The 18,559-nt window shown below is 36.2% G+C and overlaps 1 protein-coding gene across 6 annotated transcripts in view; it reads left to right on the forward strand.

The window, feature by feature from the left end:
* Nucleotides 1-18,559, forward strand: part of COP1 (COP1 E3 ubiquitin ligase) — a 251,325-nt gene that overhangs the window by 135,307 nt on the left and 97,459 nt on the right. For all 6 annotated transcript variants that reach the window (XR_010319394.1, XM_064276604.1, XM_064276606.1 and 3 more), the window contains 3 exons: nucleotides 9,809-9,952; nucleotides 11,764-11,872; nucleotides 13,178-13,259. Coding sequence is in view for 5 of the 6 variants with exons in the window: in XM_064276604.1 (XP_064132674.1) it covers nucleotides 9,809-9,952; nucleotides 11,764-11,872; nucleotides 13,178-13,259 (335 nt within the window). In the remaining variant the exon portion in view is untranslated. The remainder of the gene's footprint in view (nucleotides 1-9,808; nucleotides 9,953-11,763; nucleotides 11,873-13,177; nucleotides 13,260-18,559) is intronic.

Genomic DNA, 18,559 nt, shown 5'->3' on the forward strand with positions numbered 1-18,559 from the left:
AGGAGATAAACTAGAAGATTGGGAACTCGTGAAAATCAAATACTTATGCTCGTAAAAAAGACTTCTCCAAAAGAGTGAAAAGAGAACCCACAGACTGGAAAAAAACATTTTTAGCTATGGCATATCTGACAAGGGTCTAATCTCTAAATTTTGTAGAAAATTCCAGCAATGCAACAATGAAAACACAAATAACCCAAATAAAAAAATAGTCAAAGACATGAACAGACAACTTCACTGAAGAAGACATCAAGCAGCCAACAAATACATGAAGAGATGCTCACTCTCATTAACCATTGTTGCTGTTAGCAGTTAGAGAGATGCAAATCAAAACTACAATGAGATACCTTCTCACACTGGTAATAATGATGCTAATAAAAAAAATTAAAACAAAACAAATGCTGAAGAGACTGGGGGAGATTGGAACTTGCATACACTGCTGGTTACAATGTAAAACAGTACAACCACTATGGAAAACAATACAGCAGTTTCTCAAGAAGCTAGAAATAGAAATACCATATGATCCAGCAATCCCACTCCTAGGTACACTACTAGGTGTATATCCTAGAGAAATAAGAGCTGTGACACAAATAGGTGTAAACACACCCATATTCATTGCAGCATTATTTATAGTAGCAAAAAGATGGAAACAGCCTAAGTGCCCATCAGTGGATAAATGTATAAACAAACTGGTGCATACATACAATGGAATACCACACGACATCAAAGAATAATGACGAATCTGTGAAACATCTCACAACATGCATGAGCGTGAAGGACATTATGCTGAGTGACTTAAGTCAGTCACAGAAGGACAAATATTATATGAGACCACTATTACGAAAAGTCAAGAAAAGGTTTTCACAGAAACAGAAACATTCTTTGATGGTTACCAGGGATTGGGCGGGGGGAGGGTGGAGGGAAAACCATTAACTAGATAGTAGATGTGTACTAACTTTGGCGAATGGAGAGAGAATACACAATATGGGGGAAGTCTGCACAGCATAATCAAGGTAAAGGAAGACACTGAAAGGTATACAAGAGTAAAGGGCAACAGTGGAAGATACTGATACATATAGAATCCTGCAATAACAGTAATGACAAACAGTAATGTACGAGTGAATACACAGGTATGTAAGCTGAACAAGCGTGGGAGGGCATATGGAAGTAAACCCACGAACATATGTATGTGTACATGCTGCAAACATACCCATGTATGCAATAGTGCACAAAGGGGACACATTCATGAGAACTTCTTAGCCATAACCATATACCTCCCGGGATTGATATACTGGGCTTAAGGGCAAGAGACCATGGCCTGGGGGAAAACTTAGGTTAATTGACACATCATAACCCATATAGATGATGTTTGACATCCTACCTTGGTGAGTAGTGACTGGGGTCTTAAAAGCATACGAGCAGATATCAAAGCTACAGTTGGTCTCTTATCATGGGGGGCAAAGTAGAGTGAAGAAAACCAAAGACTGAAGGAAACAATTAGTCCAGAAGACTAATGGACCACATGAACCATGCCTTCCACTAGCCTGAGATCAGAAGAACTAGATGGTGTCTGCCTACCACCACCAACTGCTCTGTCCCGAACCACAATAGTAGGTCATGGACAGAGTGAAAGGGAAATGTACAACAAAATTCAAACTTATAAATAAGACCAGACCTATTGGTCTGTTAGAGACTGGAAACTATGGCCCTTAGATAACCTTCAAACTTGGAACTGAAATCACTCCCAGAGATCACATTATAACCATTTAATGAACAGGTCTATAAAATGAACAGTTACAGTAGTGAGGAATATATACCTCAGAACAGTTATACAAGATCTAAAGGGCAGCATTTGCCCAAAAACAAAGTTCAGAAGGACAGTAGGGGCAGGAAAGCTGGGCAAATGGACGTGGGGAACCCAGGGAGAAAGGGGAGAGAGCGCTGACCCATTGAGGGTTTGTACCAATGTCACAAAACAAGGACTGTGTAAATCGTTGAATGGGAAACTAATTAGCTCTGTAAACTTAGACCTAAACAACAATAAAAATGTTGAAAAAAAAAAGAAATGCAAATTCTCTGCAGGGGTTTGAACCAAAACGAATCAGTTTGAAGCCCTAGTTCCAGTCTACCCAGTGGCTCCTTGGGAGAAAAGACAAAAGACCTTACAATCTGTTTCGAAAGATTACAGCCAAGAAACCCTGTGGGTTAATTCTACACTGTCATGTAGGGTCATTTTGAGTCAGAATCAACTTGACAGCAAGTAATAACAACAAATAGATTAGGAAGAGGAAAACCAGGAGTAGGAAACTTGCTAAGAAGTTTATTGCAGTAGCCCAGGTTAGAATTAATGCAGGCTTGAGTCATATTTCTACCACTCATCTGTCAATTTGTTGTCCTCTGGTGGTTTGTGTGTTGTTGTGATGCTGGAAGCTATGCCACCAGTATTTCAAATACCGGTAGGGTCAACAATGATGTTGGGCAGGTTTCACTGGAGCTTCCAGAATGAGACAGCTACAAAGAAGGACCTGACAGTCTACTTCTGAAAAAGATTGGCCAGTGAAAACCTTACAAATAGCAGCAGAACATTGTCTCATACAGTGCTGGAAGGTGAGCCCCTCAGGTTGGAAGGCTGTGATCGTTAAGATTGTATGTCAACTTGGCTGGGCCATGATTCTTAGCATTTATATGTGATCATTCCCATGAAGGGATTTGGTGTGAGTAGCCAGTCAGTTGAAACAGAGTTTCCTTGGGGATGTGGCCTGCATCTGAACATAGGCAGACGTTCTAGCTTTTTGCTTGCTCCGAATCCTGTGGCTGCCTCCTGTCCGTCTGACCACTGGTTCTTGGGACTTGAGCTATCAGCCTATCTGCTGATCTTGGGATTTATCGATCTTCACAGCCTGTGAGCAACACCGTGCTCTCCAACCTGCCAGTCTTGAGTTCACCAGACCCTGCAGCTATGTAAATCAGGAGAAGTCTTGCAGTCTTGCCACCCAATCTTGGGATTTGTTGATATTCACAGCCTGTGAGCAAGACCCATGCTTTCTGACCTGCTGATCTTGGGTTCACCAGCCCCTGCAGCTGTGTGAATTGGGAGAAGCCTCTATCCTAATCCACAGACTTGGAACATTCCAGCCCCTACAATCACGTGAGCTATTTCTTTGATATAAACATCTCTATGTATATGTTTATACACTTTTCTGGTTTTGCTTCTCTAGAGAACGCAGCCTAAGACACAGTCTCTCAAACTACGACTGGGGAACCTTAATGACGTGTATGGAGTAAAGCTTTTGGGACCTTCATTTGTTGATACATGACTCAAAATGAGAAGAAAACAGCTGCAAACATCCTTAATAGTTGGAACGTGCAATGTATGAAGTATGAATCTAGGAAAATTAGAAGTCATCAAAAATGAAGTGGAACACATAAAGATTGATATCCTAGGCATTACTCATATTGAAAGTTCAAACTGAAGCTGAAGCAAATTAAAACAAGTTCACAAGAGCCAAAATATAACCTTTAGTATATCCCACCTGAATTCAGTGACCATTTCAAGAATAGATTTGACTCATTGAACACCAATAATGGAAGACCAGATGAATTGTGGGATGATATCAAGAACATGATGCATGAAGAAAGCAAAAGGTCATTAAAAAGACAGGAAAGAAAGAAATGACCAAAACAGGTGTTAGAAGAGACTCTGAAACTTGCTCTTGAATGTAGAGTAGCTAAAGCAAATGGAAGAAGTGATGAAGTAAAAGAGCTGAACAGAAAATTTCAAAATGCAACTTGAGAAGACAAAGCATTGTAATGACATGTGCAAAGACCTAGAATTAGAAAACCAAAGGGAAACAACATGCTCAGCTTTTTTTAAGCTGGAAAAAAAAAAAAAAAAAAAAAATTTTTTTTTTTGAACTAAGGAAAAATTTCAAGCCTTGAGTTGCAATTTTGAACAATATCATTAATATCATATGCAAGTAAAATTTTACTGAAGATAACTTAAAAATGGTTGCAGCAGTACATCAGCAGAGAACTGCCAGAAATTCAAGTTGGATTCAGAAGAGCACGTGGAATGAGAGATATTATTGCTGACGTCAGATGGATCTTGGCTGAAAGAAGAAAATATCAGAAAGATATTTACCTGTGTTTTATTGACTGTGCAAAGGCACTCAACTGTGTGGATCATAACAAATTATGGATAACATTGTGAAAAATGGGAATTCCAGAACACTTAGTCCTGCTCATGCAGAACCTGTACATGTACTAACAAGCAGTCGTTTGAACAGAACAAGAGGATACTGCATGTAAATCAGGAAATGTGCATGTCACCGTTGTATTCTTTCACTGTACTTACTCAATCTGTATGCTGAGCAAATAAGTTGGACTATATGAAGAAGAACAGGGCATCAGGATTGGTGGAAGACTCATTAACAACCTGCAATATGCAGATGCATAACCTTGCTTGGTGAGAATGAAGAGGACTTGAAGCACTTACTGATGAATATCAAAGACTATAGCCTTGAGCATGAATTGCACCCGAACATAAAGAGAACAAAATCCTAACAAGTGGACCAATAAGCAACATCATGATAATTGGAGAAAAGAGTGAAGTTGTCAAGGATTTCATTTTCCTTGGGTCCACAATCAATGCCTGTGGAAGCAGCAGTCAGGAAACCAAAAAAGGATTGGGCAAATCTGCTGCAAAAGACCTCTTTAAACTGTTGGAAAAAAAAAAAGATATTGCTTTGAGGACTGAGGTGTGCTTGATCCAAGCCACGGTATTTTCATTTGCATGATATGCATGAGAAAGCTGGACAGTGAATAAGGAGGACCGAAGAAGAATTGATGCACTTGAATTAAGGTGTTGACAAAGAATGTCGAATGTTATCATGGACTGCGAGAAGAAAGAACAAATCTGTCTTGGAGGAAGTATGGCCAGAATGCTCTTTGGAAGCGAGGATGGCGAGACTTCGTCTCACATACTTTGGACATGTTATTAGGAGGGACCAGTCCCTGGAGAACAACAAAATGCTTGATAAAGTAGAGGGTCAACAAAAAAGAGAATGCCCTCAACTAAATGGATTGACACAGTGGCTACAACAATGGGGTCAAGCATAGCAATGATTATGAGGATGGTGCAGGACCAGGGAGTGTTTCATTCTGTTGTACATAGCTTTGCTATGCATCAGAACCAACTCAGCCGCACCTAACAACTCATATTTGGGTGACTTTCTTAAGTGTTGTGTTCTGTTTTTTTAGTATATTGGCTTTCCATCAGCTAGGTAAGTGTCTGGAAGATAACTGCCATTCTGGATATTTGATGGCTGAGAATATTCATCAGTCATCCATTTTTTTCCGGTAGGACTGACTCCTACTTCCTGCAGTGTATTTGGTTCTTAAAACATTCAATATTTGCTTATATTTTCTATAATCTTTCCCACTAATTATATACCTTATAAGGCTATCTTATTCTTTATCTCTTTATGTTTAATTTGATGTACTGGTTGAATTACTGTTGTACTGTTACTGTATATGTTAAATATAATATGGTATATATTGTTGTTCTGTGTTATTTTTATTTTACCTGTTTTTGTGTTCTTTGAAGACCAGCCCATTTCTTCTCATTAAAATGGCATAGAGATTGAGAGCATAGACTCTTGAAGCGGGTTGTTGGGATTTGAATTATGTAACATCAATACACTTCAGTTTCTTTGTACAATAAATATATAAATATAGTTTATGTAAGGAGATTAGAACAATGATTGACACCCTAGTGTTACATAAGTTTAGCTCTTATTATGGATTAATTTTGGTTAAAGTCATTCGAAAGAATTCTTTACTTTTCCATTGTATGTATTCTTTAAAGATCTGCCCCTTTTCTCTCATGGAAATGGCCAGTTTCTAAGCCTATATTTTCTGTTTCCTTGAAATTATAGTAGCCAGTCTCTGTTGAGACACACTACCATGGAAATGAATGAGACCTTCAACAACTGCTCTTTGTATTTCCTTTTGATTAATTGGATTCTAGCATTCAGGGGTATTAATCATCTTGTTTGTTAATTCCTATTTTATAACTGCAAAAAAGATATGATAGACAGTAGAGACACTGACAAAATTCACTGCTTGAGCATACTGACAGCTTTGCATTGCTCTGTGCCACGTTGTCCTAGAGGCATTAATCAGCTTTCCTGTGTGCTCTGTGGCAGAGCTGCTTCATCACTTGACTGATGGCCCTCTTGACAAAGAATATAGCCAGTTTCCTACAGCTGAATTACATTTTTCAACTGTTGAAATAAATCACTTTTTAAAAAAACAGAGTTGAAACATTTCAAGTGGGAAAGAAAAATGCATTTTATTCCCGTGTTTAAAATAAGGTCCAAGTAATACTAATTTTCAAAGAAAATACATTTGAAATATTTTGAAATAAATAAAATGCTATGAAACTGAATCCTTTCATTATAGTAAATTTTCATAAACTGCTTGTTTTGAGAGTTACTGGTGATCATGGATGACAGAAATGGGCCCTGTACAGCAGTGGTGAGGCTTTTTATAATTCTTTTTGAACTTAATAACATAAGCAGGTATGTTTTGATTAATTTGTTTACCTTTTAGTTTATTTCAGCCTTAAAAACTAAAAAACAAGAACACCAGAGACACTTAACTAGTCACTGTTCAGTTTTTTGTACTGTTTTTGTTTGTGTTATTTGATTTTACAGTAAAAGCAACTAAAATATTTTATTGTAAAATAAGAAGACATCTATTTCGGATTAGCTCTGAAAAGCTGTCTCTACCTGCAAACTACAGTGTTCATCTTAACTTATTCCATGATTTGTTACTAGGGTCTCATGATGGTTATTGTTCAGAAGAGATATGATTAAACCTGTCCGATAGGGAGCAAATGGTTTCAATGTTTGGAAGTACTTAAATCCTACTGAGTTTTGGTGATGTGAAGGTACTTGAATAAAAGAAAAAGAAAAATTTTGTCTTCCTTTTTCCTTTTAATCAAAACTTACTAGAAATACTAACATTCTTTATACTTTCTAGTCAGTATTTCTATTAAAACCTTTTTGTTGTTTTTAAAGTATAAAGGACTTTGATACCCCAGAATAGATTATTCTGTTCCAGTATATTAAAAACAAAAGATAGCTGTGGTAAGAAAATAGTAGCAGTGATATCAAAAGAAAAAGCTGATTTTTTTAGTATGAGACTTAAAGGTGAGCTAATGCAGCTAAACAGTCTTTGTTGAAAAAAGGGAAAAATCTGGCTTGAATAACAGGGTAGCAACAAAATAAATAACAGGCTTATATATTTATTTAGACCACCCATTCAGTTCTTTTGACAGATAGCGTTTTTATTTCTGTGTCAGTGTTCTTCCTGAAGGATGTTGAACTATTTCAGTAGGTTAGTATTTAAATGATTTTTATATTCAAAACTAATATTCTGGCAATGACAAATTAACTTTTACTGGTGTAATATTGGAATGTTGTTAATTTATTAGCTATGTATGTTTATAGGTGAAGGAAAATTTTTTAGGGATAAAACTGGTTCTCTCTTGAAGTCCCAGTCATACGAAAACCTTCTCGGTTAAGGACGGTATGTCAGTTATGATAACTCTGTCCTTTATCAGACACTCTAGTATTTCTCCTTCAATAGCAGGAGGCTGCAAATATAAATTGAGTTAGGGTAGTTGAATTGTTGCCATTGATATTATTATGCTGCATTGGAATCCACAGAGCAGCAAATATTAGCTGAGGTAGTTCAGTTGAGGTTGTTGTACAAATAAATCTGTTGCATTGGTATTTAGGCATGGAATAAGCCAAATGGGAGCATTTGCTATAGCCAGTGGCATTTAGCTGAATGAAATTCCTTTAAAATTTTTATAAAATAAAGATTCAGAGTTGTAAAGTGAACATCTCACTGTGTTTAGGGAAATAGTCTTAATGTTTACTTATTTTCCTTACCTATCATCATCATCATCATCATCATCATAAGTTTCTTATTAAATTATTAACTAATCATTAACGGTCCAGAAAAATGTCACAGATAATCCATAAAGAAAAGTATGTTCTCTAGGTGTGTGTGTTTCTGATGAATGTTTGGTATGCAGAGTACTAACTAGGCATTTTGGGGGAAGAAACATACTGTTATAGACACAGAAGACACATTTCATGTAGAGTTGTTTTAGATGTTAAATCTTTAGCCCTTATACGTTGAGTTTTAGGTAAGAGCTTTGACTTGTGCAGCATGGTATTTAATGGCATGGACACTGAAATCAGACTACCTGTTTTTTTTAAAATACCATCTCATCCATTTACAAAAAGGCTAACCTTGGACAAATTACTTAACATCTAGCCTTCAGTTCTCTCATTTGTAAAAAGTGAGTGAGATTAATAAGACCTGCCTCTTAGGGTTGTTGAGAAAATTAAATTAGTTAATACATGCAAAATGTTTAGTAGTTAGTGGTCAGTGAACATTAGCTGTTACTATGTAATTGATTGTAGGTCAATGAGAATTCTTACGTATTCTCTATCATTATAGCTAAGCTGCTACAGAGGATGCTTAAATCATATTGAGACATAATGTGTTATAGGGTGAAAAACATCACAAAGTTTAGTAAAGCAAAAAGTAATATTTTTTACCCTACAACAAATGTATGTGGTGGTTCATTTCGCCATTTAATTTCATCAGGTCACTTAGATTTCTCGCTGATTATATAGCAGCTTTGTTGAGGCTCCAAATTAAGTTCTATAAAGGTAAATAAGATCTGGAACTTTGCTTTGAAATAGCTTATTGAAACTTAAATAGAGTATCAGGTGGACACTTGAGACTGTGTTGGCATCTCCTGTCTGGAGGGGAGATGGGAGGGTAGAGAGGGCTAGAAACTGGCAAAATTGTCACGAAAGGAGAGACTGAAAGGGCTGACTCATTAGGGGGAGAGTAAGTGGGAGTATGGAGTAAGGTGTATATAAGCTTATATGTGACAGACGGACTTGATTTGTAAACGTTCACTTAAAGCTCAATAAAAATTATTAAAAAAAAAAAAGAAACTTAAACAGAAAGGTCAGCAAGAGAGGGGCAAAATCCCTAAGTAACTAATAGAAGGGAGGTTTTTAGTTTTTGTGTGTTTGCTTGTGGTATAAGGAATGTGTTTTAGGAATTCGTAAGAGATATCATAATTATTTGAAGGAATGGCTTTGGGAAAAAGTAATGATAATTTAGTGCTTACATTTTTATGTGTATTCTATCCATTTGTTATCACCCCTTCCCCAGTTGCTTCAGTAATTCAGCTTGTATGCTAATTTATTTATTGAAGTAACTTCCATCCATACAAAATGGAAGGAAGGGAAATGGCTAGAATCTATTAAAAATATTTACTGATAATTCTTTTTAAACATTTTGGTAATATACCAAACTATTAAATCTTTCCTCATTGTCTTTACAGTATAACTCGTTAGCTTTGATAGTTGAGTAAGCCCTAAGTCTTAACCACTGTGCCACCAGGGCACCTCTGTAATATGATTACTCGAGTTGAATAAAAACACATGTCAAATGTCTAGGAACAAAACTCTATAAGCGGAACTGCACATCTACACAGAATCCCTGCCACTTGTCGTTTGATGTGTCTTGATAACAACTTAATTTGGACATGGGGCCTATTATAGTTTGAAGGCATTTCAAGTAGATCTCTTATCCTGGTAGACAGAATAACTTTAGAAGTAGAAAATACGAAATTCTGAAATGTTGTCATTGTAAATGTCACGAGAACAGGTATATAGTCTTAAACTGACGAAGTATATACTTTTTTCCTTAGTATTGAATTTGACCGGGATTGTGACTATTTTGCTATTGCTGGGGTTACAAAGAAGATTAAAGTCTATGAATATGACACAGTCATCCAGGATGCAGTGGATATTCATTACCCTGAGAATGAAATGACCTGCAATTCCAAAATCAGGTACTTACATTACTTTGTTGGCATGATGTGGGGAATATCTATATTGGTATCTGTAGGTAGTATGAGAGTGTTTACTTTCCACGTGATGCCTTAAACTCAACAGGTGAACGTTATGCTTGTCCTGTGTATATGGAGGATAATTGACTGAAAACAGAATGTCATTCTTACAGATATTGATTGCTTTGTCCCTGTGAGGGTTGGTATGTATTGTGTTTCTAGTTACCAAATGAAAGTCCATTCATTCACAATCAAATAAAGGTCTTTGTTGGAGATGGCCTTTGATGGGGTATTGAATAAAAGGTTATGGTAACCTATGGATAATGTTTGAAAGCCAGAAAGTTTTCTCCTAGCATACACATATTTCTAAATTCTGTAATTTATGTATGTGGTTTTAAGAATTCTTTTCACAAAAACATTCTGCTTTTTTTTTCATTGAAGGAATAATAGGGTTTAAGTTTCATATATTAGGGATTGGAATTCAAAAGGAGTGCTTTTCGAACTTGGGATTCTTGTTAAAAATGTAGGAACTGAGCCCTACTCCTGATTTGCCCAGTAAAATCTCAAAGAAATTCTACAATCTGTGTTTTTCCTTTAATAAGCTTCCCAAGCTATTCTCATGGGCACTGGCTTAAAAAGGATATAATTTAAAGAAGTTAACCTAATAATAAATTTATTTAGAACTATGAACGTTCCAGAGCAGTCATTCTTGTACCTGTCTTATTTTGCTTAAATACACGTATGTGCATTTTAATTATGTCTGTGTACGCTGATGGCGTAGTGGCTAAGAGCTACAGCTGCTAACCGAAAGGTCAGCAGTTGGAATCCATTAGGCTCTCCTTAGAAACCTATGGGGCAGTTCTATTCTTTCCTATAGGGTCACTATGAGTCAGAGTTGACTCTAAGTATTATAGCCTTGATCTATAGTTTTTATTATAGCTTTCCTTTTTGTTTGCTAATTCATTCATAAAAATGTTGAATCCTGATAATTTGTGACACTAATCACTGAGAATCTATTATAGTTCATGTCGTAAGTGGAGGGAATAAACCATGAGCAAGACATAACTTCACTGAGTTCTTATGTGTCAGGCACTATACTAAGTGCTTTGTCTTAAGCAGAGTTATGAGATAGTTACCGTTATTACTCTTATTTTGTACACAACTAATATGTGAGGAGCCATGACTCAAATGCGGGTAGTTTGGTTTCAGTCTGTGCTACTAGCCATTTCATGCTACTTATTTATAGAGACCTTCCTCCTTAATACACATGAGCATGACCATATGTGTGGTACAGATATGTCTCAGGAAGAGCATACATTTTTAGATTTTGTAGATTTTCAGAATCTTTGAGAATAGCTGAAACCATAAATATTTGAAGATTTAATTGTCAGACACTTTTAATTGTAATTTCAGTCAAAGCTTTTATTTGTCAGGTTTTTTCAATGTACATGTAGGAATCCAATTCACATGATTCTGGCACAGTTGTACCCAAGGGCTTAAACAATGTAATTAGGTCTCGGTCATTCTGCCATGACATGGTCTGTGCCCCCCCGGCCTGTTACCTTCACTCATAGACATGTTCTCCTCGTACATCAAAGATGGCCAGTGTTAGTCATTACCTGGTAGTTTCAATAAAAAATCTAGGAATTATTGATATGCTCTTCTTTCCTGTGTTGTGGGCATAATAGTGATTGTGAACTCATATAGACCATTTTAAAAGGGTACTGATTTTTCTGAAAACACATTAAAATTCCTTATATTCCATTGTTATTTATTTTTACATAAAGTAATACTTAACTATATTTCTCTTTTAGCTGTATCAGTTGGAGTAGTTATCATAAGAACTTGTTAGCTAGCAGTGATTATGAAGGCACTGTCATCCTATGGGATGGATTCACAGGGCAGAGGTCAAAGGTCTATCAGGTAAATAAGGATACCAGTTATTTGTTACAAGAATTACTTTTCTTAACAACTGTAGAGCTTCATGTGCTTTGTAAGCACAAATTTGAAGTCACCGTTTTGATGTTTTTTATACCTGTGTAATATCAAATAATGCTTTTCTTTCTTTTTTAGTGCTATAAATAAAAATAGATTTTATTTAACCCATGTATCTAGAATGCTTTCTTTTTTTGCTAGCATAATTTTTAAAAATTTTTTTATCATGCATTAGATGAAAGTTTACAGAGCAAATCAGTTTCCTATTCGATGGTTTGTACATAAAGTGTTCCATGACATTGGTTTCATCCCCCACAATGTGTCAGCACTCTCGCTATTTCTGTCCTAGGTTCCTATTTCCTTTCATCCTGATTTTCTACACCTTCCTGCCTTCTCATGTTTGCTTTTGGGCAAATGTTGCCTTTTTGATCTTGTATAATTGATTATTTTAAGGAGCAAAAATCTCTCGGATGTTATTGTTTATTTTATGGGCCTGTCTGTGGTTTGGCTGAAAGGTGGTTTCTGAGAATGGCATTAGTTCCAGTTCAAAAGGGTGCCTTGGGGCCATAGTCTCAGGGTTTCCCCCAGTCTCTGTCAGATCAATAAGTCTGGTCTTTTTTGTGAATTTGATTTTTTGTTTTACGATTTTTCTTCCGCTCTGTCTGGAACCCTCTGTTGTGATCCTAGTCAGAGTGATCAGTAGCAGTGTCAGGGCACCATCTAGTTCTTCTGGTCTCAGGGTCATGTAGACTGTGGGTCACATGATCCATTATTCCTTTGGACTAATTGCTTACTTGAATCTCTGATTTCCTTCACCCTACTTTGCTCTGGATTGTAAGAGACTAGTAGTTGTATCTTAGATGGCCGCTCACAAGCTTTTAAGACCCCAGGCACTACTCACCAAAGTGGAATGCAGAACATTGTCTTTATGAGCTGCATTGTGCCAATTGACATAGATGTCCGTCGAGTCTGTGGTCCTTTGCCTTAGAATCTAGGAACTTTGTCCCAAATAGTGCTTTTCTAAAGCATCTCTTCAGATTTTTACATTTATGGAATGCATCAAATGAATTTCCAAATGGAATAATTTGGGTTAATCCACATATAGAAAGTTTTGAAACTACTTTGCGTTGCCAGCCTTAATTTGCTTTTCATTTATGTTCCATATAGCCTGTTCTCTCCCCCTCCTCCATAGCAGTAAATTAATGTCAAGTTTTTTTGCTTTTGTTTTTTTGCTTTAATTATTTGAAGATACGTATTCTGTCTGAGACTAATGTGTCTTCCTTCTGAATTCAGGAGCATGAGAAGAGGTGTTGGAGTGTTGACTTTAATTTGATGGATCCTAAACTCTTGGCTTCAGGTTCTGATGATGCAAAAGGTACTATTTGACTCCCCTTTCCCCTTCTCCCCTTAATTCCTTTTGTTGCAGAGATTAAAACATTTATTAGAACTCATAGCAGGCCTTCAAGATTACTGATTAACTAAGCACAAAAATATATTTCTCTTTTGGAATGACAAAAAATGAATAAACTGCACCCTCATTATAGTGATATTTTCTGGATTCACACTACATGGTGACATTTAGAATTGCTGCCATCTTATAACCAGGTCCCTTAGATATTTTAGCAAAAAAAGCTTGCTTGGTGGTATATTTAGAAATCTCTGTACTCTGAATTGTATTATTAAATATCCAGTGTATATGAAACTCTCTAAATGACATAAGATTTCCAGGCAAAAATTGTACATTTCTTTTTGCCAATTTAATTAATCACTTTTCTGTTTTTTCTTGTGTATCCACCTTTACTGTACATTTTCCTTTGCTGTCCTTATTATCCTGTTTTGGTCTCTGTTCTCCTCACTGTCAGATTTATCTAGCCCCGTTAACGGATTTCTTTTACTTTGGAGTTAACCTTGCTTTTTCCTTCCTCTTTTTCTACACATAGTATCCAGACTGGTGGTTAGGTAGACAAGGATAGCTCTATCATTGGAAGGTGAATTTCACATCATTATTATGCCTTTCCCTTTGCCCTTTTTTATGCACATTTGGATTGTAGCCTCATTTTTTTTTTTTTTTTTTGTGAAGAAATACTGCTGTTGTGATGACATTTTGTTTTAAAATTTCTAATTTTTCTGACCATTATATTCCTGTTAATTGGGAATATTATATTCAGTGGTTTTTTTCTGGTAATGTGTATATGTATTGTGGGTTTTTTTTTTTTTTTTTTAGCAGAGTTATAGTGTTATTGGATAACAAAAACAATGCTTATCTAATTTGATAACAAAACAATCTACTCCCCATTGTGCCTTAAAAGACAATATTTGAAGTCCACTTTTCTTTTTTAATTTTGATGTGATGGGTATGTACTGGTAGTACAAAAATAAAATGTCAGTGTGTAGCAATACAGGTGGCACTCAAAATGCTGTTTAGCTTAACTGTGTCACCGTGATTTATAGTGTGCTGAGCAGCAGTGTGAAGTGATGAGCGCACAACGTACGGTCTCTGCTTAACTCTGCTGTTGGAGCATAGAAGCAGCCATGGGCAGTATGTAAATGAATGAGCATGACAGTGTTCTAATGGGAAACCCTGGTGGTGTAGTGGTTAAGAGCTGCGGCTGCTAACCAAAGGGTCGGCAGTACGAATCTACCAGGAGCACCATGGAAACCATATGGGGCAGTTCTGCTCTGTCCTGTAGGGTCACTATGAGTCAGAATCAACTCAATGGCAATGGGTTTTTTGGTTTGGTATTCCAGTGAAACTTTATCTACACTGAAATTTGAATTTTATATAATTTTCATGTCATGAAATATTATTGTTTTGATATTTTTTCCAATTATTTAAAAATGTAAAACTATTCTTAGTTCATGGGCCATGCAAAACCATTTGGTGGGCTGGATTTGGCACGTATATTATAGTTTGCAGATTCCTGCTCTAGCCACTCAGGAATGTGTGCAAAATGATGTGACGACTGCAGAGAATTGTGTAAACACCAGCTCAATCAAGATACAGAACAGTTCCATCATCTGTTGCAAAATGCTCCTGTGCTGTATTTTTTTATTCATTCACTCTGCATATCCCAAATCCCTGGCAACCGCTGATCTTTTCTCTGTCCCCTTCATTTTACTTCTTCCAGTACGTATTATAAATGGAATCATACTGAAAGTAGCCTTTGGAGTTGGACTTCTTTCACTTACCAGAATGTCTTTTAGTTTTATTCATATTACTGTGTATGTCAAGCTCTTTTCTTTTTATTGATAAAGACCATACTAAACTATGATATCACAGTTTTTCCATTTACTAGTTAAAGGTCATTGGTTTGTTTCCAGTTTTATATGATTATGAATAAAGTCACTACCAATATTCACGTAAAAATTTCTGCATATGTAAGTTTTCACTTTTTTTAATTAAATACCCAGAAGTGAGACTGTTGAGTCATATAAGTATATATTTAAAATTATAAAAATATGACAAGCTGTTTTCCACAGTATCTGTACACTTACTCTATAGTGAATATCTTTTCATAGGCTCATTTGTTACTCATATAAATGAATACAGATGCTTTAGTAAAGTCCCTATTCAGATCTTTTGCTCAGTTTTTCATTAGGTTGTTTGTTTTCTTACTGTTCAGTTTAAAGAGTATTTTATGTATTGTGGAGGTTTGCACTCGACTACTAACCTAAAGGTTGGTGGTTTGAATCCACCCAGTGGCACCATGGAAGAAAGACCTGGCAGTCTGTTTCTGTAAAGATTACTTCCAAGAAAACCTTATACAACAGTTCTACACTCTAACATACGCAGTCTCCCTGAGTTAGAATTGACTTTAAGGCAGTAAGTTTTATACATTCTGGATACCAGTCCTTTGCTGGATATGTGATTCACAAATATTTTCTCCCATCTCTTCGTTCTCTTAACAGTATTTGAGCAGAAGATTTAAATTTTGATAGAGTTGGCATTTATCAATTTTTTCTTGTATGGATTAAACGTTTACTGTCATATCTAAAAACTTTTTACCTAACCCAGTGTAACAAAGATTTTGTTTTGTGATTTCTTCTGGAAGTTTTATTTTTTTAGGTTTCATATTTCAGTATATGATTCATTTTGAATTAAATTTTGCATAAGGATGAGTTGAATTTTTTTGCTTCATTTTGTTTTTTCTTTGCTTCTTTTTTTGGCATATGTGGGTGCCCGGTTGTTCCAGAATGATTTGTTGAAGACAGACTCCTTTCTCCATTGAGTTGTCTTTGCAACTGTGTTAAATCAGTTGACCATATTTGTATGGGTCAGTTCTTGGCCAGCTGAGTGGCTCCTAGATTCCTGATCCTCAAAAACTGTGAGATAATAATTTTTTATGTTTTAAGTAATTAAGTTTTGAGGTAATTTGCTAGGTAATAATATCTTACTAATGGAAGACCTGTTGTCTCTCTTTGACCAAGTTTAAACTTCTTTATGTCTGGCAATCACTGTTGTCAGAATGCAGCTCTTTATGTTTAATTCTTTATGCTTTGTATAGAGATGCAGATTGTCTTTCAGCTTCACAATAGTTTTTGGTGAAATAGCACTATCCCTTTATACTTGTAGCCATTTTTTTTCTCTGTAAGTCCTAGACTGTTCAGAAGTAGTTCCAGGAGAATCATTCACTAAACTTACTCATCAACTGCTAACCAAAAGGTCTGAAGTTTGAATCTACCTGCCACTCCTTGGAAATCCTGCGGGGCAGTTCTACTCTGTCCTGTAGGTTAGCTAAGAGGCGGAATCGACTCTGCGCCAGTGATTGTGGTTTTCGTGCTCATACCTGCACATCTCACTACTTAGGTTTTCTTACTGTGTCAGACTCCTGTGCCTGTTGTCTCTTTTGTCTTTTACAGTGAATTCTTTCTTAGGAAGATTTGGTACAAATGGACCAAATATAGTGAATTTTGCCTGAGTAGCTCTAAATCCTGCACAGTAGAAATGATTGACATTATTATAGAAATTCAGTATATTTTGTGTTTTTGGAAAAAATCATCTTGTACAAAAGAACTTAGAGACTGATTAACCCAGATTTTACAGCTTATTAGATGATAAATTTTGCCCGTCCTCTATGGTAGTTGGATATTTTTAAACTCAGTATTTTTTAATTAGACTAAAGACTTGTGTTATACTTGCAAAACAACTTTCCTTTACCTATTAACATTAAATAAATAAAACTTAAAACACTTACTTTAAAGGAACAAATTTATTTCCTAAAAGCGACTAGATACTATTCAGAATAAGTTTGTTTGTTTTTATCCTCTGACATTGCAATATGATTTTTCTGGTGGTCACTGTTTTGATTGTTTACTAGGAGTTAGAGGAAGCCTTATATAAATAAGTACAATGTGTTCTGTTTTATTTAATTGCCCTTAGCTTTTCTCCTTGAGGATAATCTGTATTTTTTTAAATGTTATTTTTCCTGACAGAAGAGAATTATTATCAGTAAGTGTTGAAATTGTAATTTTTGACATTTGATGAAGCACTTGTTGTTACGGTGGTTAGTTGCCATCAAGTCAGCTATGACTCATGGCAACCTTATGTATAAGAGAACAAAGCATTGCCCGTTCTTGTGCCATCTTTATAATCATTGGTACATTTGATTCCAGGATTTGCATTGGTTAATTTTTGGAAGCAGATCACCAGGCCTTTTTTCCTAGTCTGCCTTAGTCTAGAAACTACTCTGAAACTCACTCACCATGGGTGACCTTGCTGGTATTTTAAATACCAGTGGCATAGCTTCCAGCATCATAGCAACACACGTGCCACCACAGTACAACAAACTGACAGGTGGTGGTGAGACTATCAAACTTTTAAGGAGAAAGAATGACTTACGTACTGTCTCCTTATTCTAAAGACCATTGTTTTAGTCATCTAGTGCTGCTGTAACAGAAATACCACAAGGCTTTAACAAAGAGAAATTTATTTTTTCACAGTCTAGTATGCTAGAAGTCCAAATTCAGGGCTCAGCTCCAGGGGAAGGCTTTCTCTCTCTGTCAGCTCTGGAGAAAGGTCCTTCTCCTCAGTCCTCCCCCAGACTAGGAGTTTCTTGCCCAGGGACCCCCAGAGACCAAAGGATGAGCTTTGCTCCCTGTACTGCTCTCTTGGTGGAATGAGGTCCCCACTCTCTGCTAGCTTCCCTTTCCTTTTATTTCTTAAGAGATAAAAGGTGGTGCAGGCCACCTCTGGGAAACTCCTTTTACATTGGATTGGGGATGTGACCTTGTAAGGTGTTGCAATCCCACCCTAATCCTATTTAACATAAAATTACAATCACAAAATGGAGGACAACCACAGAATCCTGGGAATCATGACCTAACCAAGTTGATACACATATTTTTGGGGGGACATAATTCAATCCATGACAACCATCTTATTTATATTTGGCTTAGATATTATCTCCCAGCACTTTTATGGTTATTTTAGATTTTCTACATAAGATTACAGGCAGTCCCTAGATTACAAACAAGTTCTGTTCCTAAATCTGTCTTTAAGTCCAATTTGTACATAAGTTGGAATAGTTAGGCATGGTTTGGATCTAACATCAGTTAGTCAAATGTTTTGTCATAGTGTATCATATATACTGTACCTTTCTATGCATAAAAAAGCATTAAAGAAACACTTCCAGGCACACAGAAACATCTTTAACCATAATACAATAGTAATAATAA

Source organism: Loxodonta africana, chromosome 25 (assembly GCF_030014295.1).
Source record: "Loxodonta africana isolate mLoxAfr1 chromosome 25, mLoxAfr1.hap2, whole genome shotgun sequence".
Lineage (NCBI taxonomy): Eukaryota > Metazoa > Chordata > Mammalia > Proboscidea > Elephantidae > Loxodonta > Loxodonta africana.